We start from the raw sequence: 12,860 nt of genomic DNA, 5'->3' as shown, positions 1-12,860 counted from the left end.
GTTTTAAAACCCGTCCACGTCCCTCACCTTCACCTCGGCAGCATCTGCTCCACTCAAACCATTAATGATTAACAGACCTCTTCATCAAATACACACTACTAGTATCAGCTTTCTGCATCCGCCACCACTCAAAGGAGGAAAAGTAACAATATCTGACGTTTCATAAAAGATTTAACTGATTGACAGAACAGATACCCAAGAAAAAGTAATTATTCTATTTAAATAAGCCTTTATCACAATGTATCATACATATTTTCAATGCACGCTTTTTTATTTCATGCTATTTTCAGTGCTTTCTGTCTTACAGTCTTCCAGTATTATACTTTTGGTACAAATATTCTTATATTAAATATTAGCTGGACTGTTACTTAAGGACATTTGTTGTTTGGTTGTAGTTTCTTTTGCTCTTTGACCTACATATTTGCAAATAAGTTAGTTTAGAAGTTAACAAAACTGAAATAAAATGAGCTAAGTTAAGAAAGACTACGATAACTTGAATTAGGCCTAAACTGATAATAACAAGGATAACAGGATAAGGATAACACTTAGACGAGTGAAGATACACTAAGAGTTTATCAAAGCTCAGGTTGGAGAAGTACGTTAAATAAATTAAATAAAGCAGGGTAAGTTAAGCCAGGCTAAGATAATTTCAGTTAACCTGCGCTAGGATGAGTTAAATAAAGTTAAGTAGATAGAAAATCACAGAGGCAAAATGAATCAAAGTTTACCTGAGTTAACTCAAAGTATGTTGAACTACAGGAAGGCTCAGAGGAACGATGCTTTAAGACAGTGTTTTTAACCTTTTTGAGCCAAGACACACTTTTTTCTTTGGAAAACTCTGGAGTCACACCACCACCAGAAAATGTTAAAATGGTAAACTCTGTAGCCTCTATTAACAATATAAAGTCTTTCTCATCAAAGTTTTATCAACAGGAATCCAGTAAATCCAGAAAGCAAGGACTTTTTTTAATAGTGCCTCCCTCAGTGTGAAACCTGGACCTGATGGATGAAGAGCTGAGATCCTGGTTTTCAAAAACTTCTCCATCACTGTCACTGACACAGTACTTTGATACAAGATGGTAGCAGGAGGTGGAGATGAACCACACTGACGTCTGTCACTTTACATTTCACCGGCAAAGTTATGCGCTGCCATCTAGTGGTGAAGAGTATTTATACATGATTACTCTGCAACACACTGTCGCTGTGAGAGCAAAGGTTTTTTTTAGAACAAAATGTGAAATGTGATAATTTCCCCCGGCTCAGCTGACGATCTGGAGGAAACACCAGTGTGGCGGAGCAGAGGGTGAACAATACTGCTTTAAGGTACAACATTAAAACAATGTGTTTGCATACTTCTGTGCCAACTTCCAACCTTGAAACACGAGTGACTGAGCAAACAGGCGTGGTCGCTGTACCTCGATGGCGTCATCGTAGGTCTTGCGAGCTTCTGAGTCGGTCTTGTCTGACATGAGCCACGCCTTCAGCAGGTACTCGTAGAAACTGTCCCCGAGACCACCGACCGAGGTGTGGTCTGCAACGAGAGAACATGGGACGTGACAGGAATGAATGAAATTTAGTTTTTTGAACATGAACATGATTATTAGTAACAGAACATATTTTAGCAGAAAATAAGAAAATTAAAAGTCTCAGCATGTTCAAAAAAGGAGAAGGAAGAAGCGAACTTATGTTTGCCTTCCACTTTTACATGTCTAACTTTGAAACGGCGACCGTCCTTATTGAGAAAAACTTAATCATTTGAGGTACATAAGTCTGAAAATAAGAATAATAAAAAAACAACATATAATGTAAATAAAATATATATTTTTTTAAATTATATGCAAAATGGCAAAAATCAGACTATATGGAGATTCAAATCAACCTCTTGAAGAGGAAATGAGCCATTTGTCCCAAGTCCACCTTAATTTATGTATTTTTCTAATGTAAACATTTTAAACCTTCTTTTGAGTTGCGCAATGTGTTTGTTTTGTTTGATTATTACAGGAAACATGAGGGGCACGTTGGGAGACACGGCAACGTACACAAACAGGAAAAAGTACAAAATATGTCATAAAAACACCAAAGGTGATGTTTTGACTTTGATCAAATCACAACACACGGCAGCAAAGCTTCTCCTGAAGCCTCGGGTCATTTCTTTGTCCCCCGACAGGGCGCCACACTGGGAGGCCAGGGCGCCACACTGGGAGGCCAGGGCGCCTCACTGGGAGGCCAGGGCGCCTCACTGGGAGGCCAGGGCACCACACTGGGGGGCCAGGGCGCCACACTGGGAGGCCAGGGTGCCACACTGGGGGGCCAGGGCGCCACACTGGGAGGCCAGGGCGCCTCACTGGGAGGCCAGGGCGCCACACTGGGGGGCCAGGGCGCCACACTGGGAGGCCAGGGCGCCACACTGGGAGGCCAGGGCGCCACACTGGGAGGCCAGGGCGCCTCACTGGGAGGCCAGGGCGCCACACTGGGAGGCCAGGGCGCCACACTGGGAGGCCAGGGCGCCACACTGGGAGGCCAGGGCGCCACACTGGGAGGCCAGGGCGCCACACTGGGAGGCCAGGGCGCCACACTGGGAGGCCAGGGCGCCTCACTGGGAGGCCAGGGCGCCTCGCTGGGAGGCCAGGGCGCCACACTGGGAGGCCAGGGCACCTCACTGGGGGGCCAGGGCGCCTCACTTACATACTGATGTGTCCTTAGGAAGCACACGGAACCCCAAACGGCTCTGGAGTGACAGCGCCTTGCATGGCTGCAGCCTCCAATGGTGTGTGAATGTGTGTGTGAATGGGTGAATGTGATGAGCTATGTAAAGCGCTTTGGGGCTGCTCACACAGCTGAAACGCGAGAATATAAAAGCACAGTTCCACTGCACTTTCTGTCGCGGGGCGGGGCGGCGGTGAGCGGGGCAGGGTGGGGCGTCTCTGGGCGGGGCGAGGCGTGCTACCCAAGTTTAAAGTTGTGGATGGTACGGAAAGCACCTGCGACTGCCGGGTAAAGATTTTCGTTACCCCTCCGCTGAGGTACCTCGCACCGAGTAACAGATCTGTGAGGAGGAGCGACGCTGATTTCACCAGCCATTACCCTCCATTGTTGTTTATATGCACCGCTTTGCACTCACTGGTTGACTTGTTAACTGGGTTATTGAAACGTCGGCGTGACATCACATCCTTTAACGACCTGGTCGGTGTTGTGTCACTGCTCTGAGGAGCAGGAGGCGGAGCTTCAGCAGGAGCTCCTCCTCTGAGGAGCAGGAGGCGGAGCTTCAGCAGGAGCTCCTCCTCTGAGGAGCAGGAGGCGGAGCTTCAGCAGGAGCTGGACGCTGCTGTTTAACTTGAGTCAGAGCGACTTGACAGCTGACGGCCGCTTCCGTGTTGTTCGCTGGAGCGTCTCTGAGTCGTTCACAACCCCGCCTACATTTGTACCCGACTTCCTGTGACGGGACCAGAGAGTTGGTCCTGAGTGCGCCTTGCCGTCCCGTCACCTCCTGCACTGCCTTACTCCGCCACCTACTGCGGCTTAAGTGAAATCCATTTATCATTTACCAAATACAAAAACACACACAAAACAATTATAATCCAGTTTTACTTTGAGGGGCTTGAAATATTTAGCTGTTTTCTACTTTGATAGTCAGCTGACGTTTAGTGGCGGTAGTAAATCTACCTCCAAAAATATTCCAATTTTGTATGGGAAATAATGAAATATATGATATATATAAGTCCGTTTGAAACATTATATATATATATATATATATATTCCCATTGGAATGTGTTCCAGCTATTCACTTTAAACTGCACCTTACATTCAGTATGAGTGCATATGAGTTTGTTCATATTGAGGTTTTATATTTCCAGACCAAATGTTTTCGGGACATTAATGTTCGGCTCCGTTTACACGACAAGTAACTCATCGCTTTTGCATTTTTGCATCTCGCTTACAGAGCAGCATTTTGAAAATGATGGTTGGTTTCATAGAAACGGCAGAAACAGTCAGAATGATGAAGTTAGCATGCGTAATGAGTTGGAGCTGTTGGTTGATCACTATCTTCTATTTTGTCCTGCGTTCAGGAATTCAGGAAACCTATTTCTGACGATACAAATATATTTGTTTCAGCAAATCTTCCCTTCCTCAAACTTTATATGAGTATATCTGCCAGTTTATGAATACTTTGTTCAATTCATTTGCTCTTATGCTTTTTTCAATTCCTGGTGTTTCTCACAATAATACATCATAAATGTATCTTGTCTTATTTTGAAGTGATTTAGAAAAACGAAAGGTTTTGACGATGCTGTAATGTAAATGATGTCATTTAATGTAACAATGCTGTACGATCTTAAAGGGACTCCATACTATGTATAGTATTACCAATGTGGTTTGGATTTGTCACAAATACACCTAGACACTGTAAAGCCTGATTCTATAATGTTGACTTTTACTTCTAACTGGTATTTTGGCTGTCGCCGTTCCGACTGCATCTCTTCAGAGCATGTGGTCTGTTCATTAGGACCTCTACGAATGATAACCTGGAAACTGGATGGGAAAAGACAAACGAGACGACAGACTACGAGCATTAAGAGACTGGAGTTCCTTTTCCTTCACAGGCACTGTGATCTTTCTTAGATGTGATCTGGGGCCTCCAAGGAAAAAAGCTTGGAATCACGACTCGAGATGACAAATCATCACCTCTTCTTGGATGAAAGGCTTATTTACCTCCAACTTTAATGGCTGAAGCCGGAATATGACTCTCCCTCCCTCCACAACTGCCTCTTCAGCTCTGTGTAATCACATCTGATATCTGAGCAGATACTTTGTGTCTCATCATCAAGGAGCTTTTCTCTTCTGGATGTGATTAACATGCCCGTAAGAAAATGGAGCGCTGCAAAAGGACGGGCAGACGAGGAAGATGAAAAAGAAATCAAAGCCATGAATTATTCATCTTTTGTCATGGAGATAGCACAGACCTCACAAACAACCTTGGAGACATGACTGAGGGCAGAGTGTGCGCACACCGACGCACCAAGCCTGCAGTGAAGTCAGAAGACGTGTTTGTGGACGCGCCGGTTTTACATTTGCTCAGAAGACGACAGCAAGGCCACGGCTTTAGGTCTCTGGGTAATAAATACGAAAAGGAATGAATACGTGAGTAGAATTCCTGGTATTTTAATATGATGTCAATAGATTCCGATAGTGTAACTTCAGCATTGCCAAAACGCTAACGTGAATCATTTCCTAGCGTGAACCTTAAAGGTTCATTAAGCCTCTATGTCGGCACAGAAACAGACATGGAAATGATTCAAACAGTACAAATGTCACTGCCTTTATACTTTTAATGCTCTGGAATTAGCGTTTGGCCCTCTGAACTATTCATAGTGGATATAATCCCAAAGTTCACCACCTCAAGTTTACACTGTGAACGGGTTGCCTGCAAAGTCTCCAACACACACATACAGTGTATTGTACTGCCTCCGTTAACAATCAGGAGAGGAAAACTATTGTGCACAATGAACAAAATGTTTTTCTGTTGATCTAAAGTTGGCTGGTTTGTCGTTTCCACTGAAGGTCGTGTCTCGTTGTACTTGAACCGTCGCCAGTCTCCAAACCACCGTTACCAAGGAAACATACGAAAAACAAAGCTGTGTGGATATCGTTGGGTTTTTGCCCATCACTGCAATTTATACTTTTTAGAACTAGGAGATTGTGAATCTTGGATTTACGCTTTATTATTATTATACAATGTAATCGCCAAGGTCCCAAGAAAGCTTGTCAGAAATAGAGTTCCTCGTTACATCAGGTGTGTTTCTGCATGACGAGACCTGAAAGAGACATTTTCTTCTTTTTGTTTTCAATAATTGTTTTCTTGGTATTTTCATGGTTCACTAAATTCTCCACAAAACATTTTGTCTTTGGCATTAATTTGTACATTACAGTTAAACCTTCAAATCGATATAAATAGTATAGAGATGAACGATCTAATGAGACTTTTCCAACAAAACTCTCTCCATAGTCTTGAACATGACATTTCCCATTGTATTCTACACAACTTTTCCCAAGTCAGTACCAAGTTTCCTTCTCGTTCTCATTTCTGTTTAACATTCAACGAGCTGCATTTCTTTTTTTTTAGGCCCCGATAAAGTTTTGAGATGGTTTATTGGTTTGGGCCCGAAGTATAAGCCTCTGTGAACACGTTTAGTAAAATACTGTCCCATTGCTGTTGTGTAACTTTCTTTTTCATTTGCTCAATACAAGGACGAGCCTGTAGAAATCTACAGAACTCCCCATGATTCAAATTGTATTCTCTCTTTAAGTCATGAGAATTGTTAATCCATGTTACTGGTTAATCCATTAGTTGTCCAACCTCAAATCCTCTCGTCCCAATTTTTAGACACAAACCTGGGTCAAATGTACCATCTGAAACGTTTAACCCTCCCCGTCATGTCCTCCTCAAGTCAGGCCGTCACACATACCAGCTTGTTAGCAGTGAAAGCTAACAAGTCGTCAAGAATAAAAATTAATTAGGTCGATTATTTACGAGTCCGATTTTGAAACTCTTACTTTACCAGAGAAACTTAAGGTAACTAGTGGTAACTAGTGGTAACCTGTGTGAAGGATCTCACCCATTCATGACTTTACTGGCGGTCGAATGGCTGAGCTGCCGTCTCTGAATCAGCCAGACCTGATCAGCTAGCGCCAAGGCTCAACATCTGTATGGGATCAACACCTCTATGGTTGTTGTTTTTTTTTCCCCATCTACATACAGGGATTTTATTTCTTACGAACAACTAATACTTACTGGAGCAAAAACGAAAAAGAATGACAGTTTACAAGAGCTTCCGTCTGCATACAAAGGTTGTTGTATTACGTAAAAACAGCTCCCACTAGTGGCCCGACAGGAGAACTTCATCACTTAAAAAAGTTTTCGTACAGACACTAAGCTTGTTTGAAAAGAAACAGCAAGAATTATGCGTCTTCACTTGAAACATTATTATGTAGCACTGGATGCAGCATTCTCCTCACAATCATAATATTTACTGATTCAATACGAGACCCAAAATTAAGAAAAGGTATTGAATCCCATCTCCTTATGTCTTCTCTAACTGTTTTGTTCAGGGGCAGAAAACTGATTGAGAACAATTTTGACAGGTCCGTAGGAATATTAACCCCCAGATATCTCCTGGATTCAGCTTCCCTTTTCAAGTTATAACTCGTCTCCACAATTTCTGAAGGGTTGTAATTAAAAACAAGAAGGCCGTTGCTGGGCTAATCCCCCGCCGGAGGGCTTTATATTTTCTCACAAAGCCAGCTCTAAGGCAGCACACTTGGTACACTAGAGGGTGTTCCATGGGTCCTAGTAGATAATTATGTAGAATCTGAAAGGTCTTCTTCATAAGCTATGTCAAAATACGTCTCCAGAGCCCAAAAGGTGTTTTTATGCACTTAGTGACCCTGTGACCTGATATGCAAATTAGGTCATGGTCACCATGGTGCCCCTTCTCCCCAGGTGGAGTGTCCATGTGTGAAGTTTGGTGACTGTGGGCCCAGGAACTGCTGAGAAATGAGGAGAAATGTTTATATGAAAATACATGTATTGTGCAACCATGGCGAGCAAACTTCAGACCCTACCAATCTTCAAGGTCAAGGTCAAGGTCAGGTGACTTGGTATGCTGGAGGGTGTCCCCAGAGTACTAGTAGGTGTGTATAACATTTCAGAGCCCTAGCTCAAAAACCTAGGCCTCCAGAGCCCAAAATGTGTTTTTAAGCACTTCGTGACCCTGTGACCTACTTAATATGCAAATTAGGTCAAGGTCACCATAGTATCCCTTCCCCCTCTGAGATGTATCCACATGTGAAGTTTGGTCACTGTGGGCCCAGGGGTTGCCGAGATATAGGTAGAAACGTTCGAACGGACGGACGTACGGACGTACGGAGACTGTTCAAGATCCCCCTTCGGGGCCTATCAGCCACGGCGGGGGAAAATAAAAAATGTGTGGTTTTGAGAAATTCAACTTAGATCCATATTGTTCCAAAAGTCAAAATAATTGTGCGAGAGATGATTCTGGGCTTCTGAGCTTTTTCTTATTTTCTGCTATTGTTCTGTCAATGATCAAAATCATGTTGTTGTTGTTTTGTTTTTTTCTTTCTTCTTTTCTTTTTTTTGTTCTTTGTTTTGTATCCTTTTGTTTTTGCTTTTGTTATCATTGTTGTGATTACTTTGGTTTTTGCTCTGTTGTTGCTCAGGCTGGTTAAATCTCATGGCAGTTGGAAAATATTTGGATCACTGTGATTACTGTAGTATTAAAAAAAATTAAAAATTAAAAATATGTAGCACTAACAAGGGTATTGTATGTTTCTCCCCACCAAGTCTTTCTCTGTCTTCCCTCTCCTCTCCTCTCCTCCACCTCTCCTCCACCTCTGACTCTGGTTTCTACAAAGTTTCTCCTGTTGGGAGTTTTTCTTTCCACAGTCGCAAACTCACCTGCTGCTCATGTGGATGTTGGGCTTTTCTATTTTCTCTATAAAAACAAATTGGAATGACTGTAATGTATTTAAAAATGTCTTTTTTAATAAAAAAAAAAAAAGAAGATGATTCTGGGCTGGATAGCTGTAACAATAAACCATCCACAAATAAGGAAATCTTTTGTTCTCTTCCCGTCATACATTATGCCTTAATATCTTTATTTTGATTAATCCAATGATGAAGGGGCTCTATAAAAATCACAAATAAGAGTTGAGCATCCTTGCCGTGTTCCAATGTCAAATGGCTTTGAAATTACTCCATTAATTCTTTCAGATTAAAACTGCCTTTTTGACTCATAAATAGAATTAATAATCAATCATCATTTATTTATGAATCAAACTATGGAGCCAGAACCTTGAAATGAAAAAGCATTTCTGCTAATACATTTTAATTTTCAAATTTTACATTTCAAAAGGAGTTTTGGTCACTATTTGCTAGTGCCTGTTGAAAATTAAAACTTCAACGTCATTTTCTTTATAACTTTAATTAAGTCACAGTATGAGCAGCCTTGTATAAGAAAATGAAAAATCAGTTTGGATGATTGACCATTCATTTTTATTTGAGTCAAAAAATGCAGTTTAATCGGAAAATGAAAAAGTATTTAATGTTAATACATTTCAAATAGATTTTTGAGCCACATTCACTTCCATACATGGCGAGGGAAAAAACCCAAAGCCATGACAATGATATTACATCTTTAGTTATGTCCTATAGAATGTTCTTGTAATGTGAGACCCTGGTTTGTCGTCTGTCCTCCTGACATCGCCCCTCACTACCGAGACTCCCCCCTTTGTCCACACAGTTTACAGACCAGTCAGTCACTTCTGGTCCGAGTGTTTAAAAGCCTGCAGCTTCTCTCTGTAGCTCCAATCTGTGTCCATCTTCTCCTGCTGGTCTCCTGCTCTTGTGCCTCGTGAATCACTGGATCTGCTCCAACTTGATCTGAACTCTGGCTCTGAACAGCCTGATGAGCCCCTGAAACCCGATTCTTCCTTAAATCCTAATCACCTCTTCACTTACAACATTAGAGCGTCAATATCCATCCCCACAAAGAAAGGAAGAAGATCCAGTTTGTCTTCGATTCTGGCTTTTGTTCCAACAAACTCAATACGATGATGAGAAAACTTGTACAAAAGTCGTCTCAGAAGTGAAAAGCGTCAACAGAAACCTAAAAGGAGTTTCTTTTTAAAGGTGGATGGAGATGTTCACTTGCTGAGTTTGATTGTTAAAGTCCAGGAAAGTATTGATTTCACTCAATCTCAAAGGAAACATTTCGTTTTGTTTTACCTTAAAAACCTTCAACTGAATCACTTGAAGTTTCTTCCAGGACGACGCTACAGAAACATTCCTGGAGACGTGTAGAGTTCTGCCTCAAGGACATAAAGCGATCAGGACTTGCCAGAGTGAAAACGCGTCGTTTATGTTTCAGAAAACAACTTTTGCCATTTTGACTTTTGGCCTTTTAGCATTTGACAGAAACCCTGAAAACGACGTTGCTCTCCAGTAAGGACACTTTGAAAATACAAATTACAACACGGAGCTTCAACACTTGTCTGGTCTCATCCGTTTCACCGAAAGCCTTCCTCCTCCGTTCAACTGAGCATGTACAACACACACACACACGCACGCGCACACGCACACACACACACACACACACACACACACACACGCACACACACACACACACCTCTGCCAATCTAAAGATGCGGGTCACACAGGGAGCTCCAGTCAATCGGAGGCCGGTTCTGCTGACGAGCTGCTTTCAAACGCTCCCCGATCCAAAGACAGTCTCTCACTAACACGTTGGCTTTAAAGCAGAGGTCAAAGGTCAAGGACTCGGGCTGCAGGGCCAAACTAAGAGCATCTTCCCATTCAGTGCAGCAGCAGCTCCACAGGGAGCGGCCATGTCAAGTTCATGCATCATAGGAGCGTCTCATATTCTTGATGATCTTGTGTTGAATTATAAGTACTTAATCCTTCATGATGGGGGGGGGGGGGGGGGGGGGGGCAGCACACACGCCTGGACATGGTTACTAAATACACAGGTAACAAATGACCACCAACAGGGGAGCCTTTACCACATCATTTGTTATTTTCTCATCATTTCTAAACATTCAAGGGCATTTTTTTTCTTGCCCTGAGCCCAGTGAATTTTCACATTAATGGCTCTCACCTCACCATGCAATCAATAACGCTGGTGAAAAGCAAAACGCTGGAACAGCAGCTAATATATGTGTTCAGGCCACAAGACCCACGGCACCACAACACATCTGCACGGAGCAACACACAGCTGGACCAGTAAGTGTTCTTCATGTTCTTGTTCACTAAAGCACAAACAGCGTCTTTTTATATCTAACTTCATAAACAGGCTCCCCAGCAGGATGCTACATCATGATCATGATCATGATGTAGCATCGGCGAGCAGCTTGCCACAGAAACATCCATCAGTCCATCTGCTGCTCGTCCAAATCCTCACTCACCAGTCTCCTCAGCAAGAGTCAGACCAGCGGTCCATTAATACTCACCCATCATCGTCATGATGAAGGTTCTATGTTGAGGGGATCACGTGACGCCCCGAGGAGGGGAGACTCACCGTTGTCGGTCTCCTCGCCTGATTTAATTAAAATCACATTTCTCGAATTGATTGCTGCTAAAACTCCGGTTGAACGATCGCTAAACTTACATAGACGTTGGTCAAGTCGCTGGATAACTTTTTCACAATGCCCAAGAAAAGAGGCGGGGGGCGGGAGGGTGGTCAGTATCTGGTGTGACCACCATTGGCCTCCCGCAGTGCAACACATCTCCACGTAGAGTTGATGAGGTTGCTGATTATGGGATGTTGCTCCACTCCTCTTCAATGGCTGCCAAGTTGCTGGATATTGGCAGGAAGTGGAACACGCCGTCGTATCCGTCGATCCAGAGCGTCTCCAACCTGCTCAGTGGCTGACAGGTCCAGTGAGGACGCTGGCCATGCAGGAACCGGGATGTTTTCAGCTCCCAGGAATCGTGTCCAGATCCTTCAACATGGGGGGGGGGGGGGAGAGAGCAGCTTCCTGCTGCCACTTGAGCTGATGGTCGAGGATGAACGGCTCAACAAGGGGCCTCAGCATCTCATCACCATACATTCACAATGCCGTCAATAAAATGCATCTGTTGGGCTCTAGATTCCATTGACCTGAATGGTGTGTGTGAACGTCGCATTCATACACGTACATATGCATGTGTCAGTGACGCTGTTGCTGCAGGTTTATGTACGTGCGTGAATGCGACGTTCACACACACCATTGCAAGTTCGAGACTCAGGTTTTCCACCGCAGAGCCAGAGGTCCAAGTGAGCTTGAGGCCCACCAGGACCTCTGTGTGGAGAAGACCGGGTATCAGAACCGAACCTCGCCAGCCTTTCTCAGCCTCTCTTCTGTCCACCTCACTAACACGTCGCGCACGTCCAACGTGTTGTCTAATCGAGACAAGCTCTCCACATGGTCACAGTCTAGCCTGCTATCTTGTTCTGGTCACCAGAGTTCTGGATGCCTGTTCCCACATCCTGTTAGAACTCCAGGGCTCAGGACCGGCGGACAAACCCGTCCGGTCATTGCTGAAACAGTTTTGCTTCGGTTTGACCGTGACGGACGTCTTTTTTTCTGGTTGCTAAGCAACAGCTGCGCTCCCAGAAAGAGCGAGTCAACACCCCGAGTGGTCGTCACGGTCACTACATTGAACCTGACGTCTGCCTCGTAGATATAAAATACTAGATGCCTCATGGTACTGCCTGTGACGGTTCCTACAGCGCCGCCATCTTGGGACGGTCTCCCTCGCTTGCTAAACATATAGATTCCAGGCTCGACAATCCATAAACACATTTGTAGCTCGCTTGCTCGTCCACGTAACAACACAAATAATACCTCATTTTAAAGCTGAGGAAAAGCTCTACCCTGTGTTCACCTCACAGAAAAAACATGGGGGGGGGGGGGTTTCCACGGCATGTTGTGTCAACAGTCGCTGATAGGCTGTGTGGCATCTAGTGTTTATATCTATGGTCTCCCTCTGGTGGACGTTCAAGGTCAGTACACCCTCTCACACTGACCCGCCAACGCCTGCCTCCCCCTGGTGACCATTCAAGGTCATTACATCCCCACTCAGACTCCCTTCACTGTCATCACACACACACACGGTTTTTCATTAATACATTATTTTTGATCATTTATTAACTTTGAGCACCTAATCAATCACTTTAGGAGTTGTTAATGAGCAAATGACAGTTTACTTCCTTTAATTAGCTGAAGTTTTCATTAAACACTTCTAGTGATTAATTACTTTCAACAATCTATTACTTCTAGTAATTTAA

At 43.7% G+C, this 12,860-nt stretch overlaps 1 protein-coding gene across 1 annotated transcript in view; it reads right to left on the bottom strand.

Moving 5' to 3' along the window:
- The window catches only part of man1a2 (mannosidase, alpha, class 1A, member 2), a 229,906-nt gene that overhangs the window by 25,666 nt on the left and 191,380 nt on the right, over positions 1-12,860 (bottom strand). Inside the window, exon 10 of the mRNA XM_080498671.1 lies at positions 1,416-1,531. Within this exon, the coding sequence (XP_080354797.1) occupies positions 1,416-1,531 (116 nt within the window). The remainder of the gene's footprint in view (positions 1-1,415; positions 1,532-12,860) is intronic.

Source organism: Blennius ocellaris (assembly GCF_963422515.1).
Source record: "Blennius ocellaris genome assembly, chromosome: 6".
Taxonomy (NCBI): domain Eukaryota; kingdom Metazoa; phylum Chordata; class Actinopteri; order Blenniiformes; family Blenniidae; genus Blennius; species Blennius ocellaris.
This window is presented reverse-complemented; position numbering and strand designations above follow the sequence as displayed.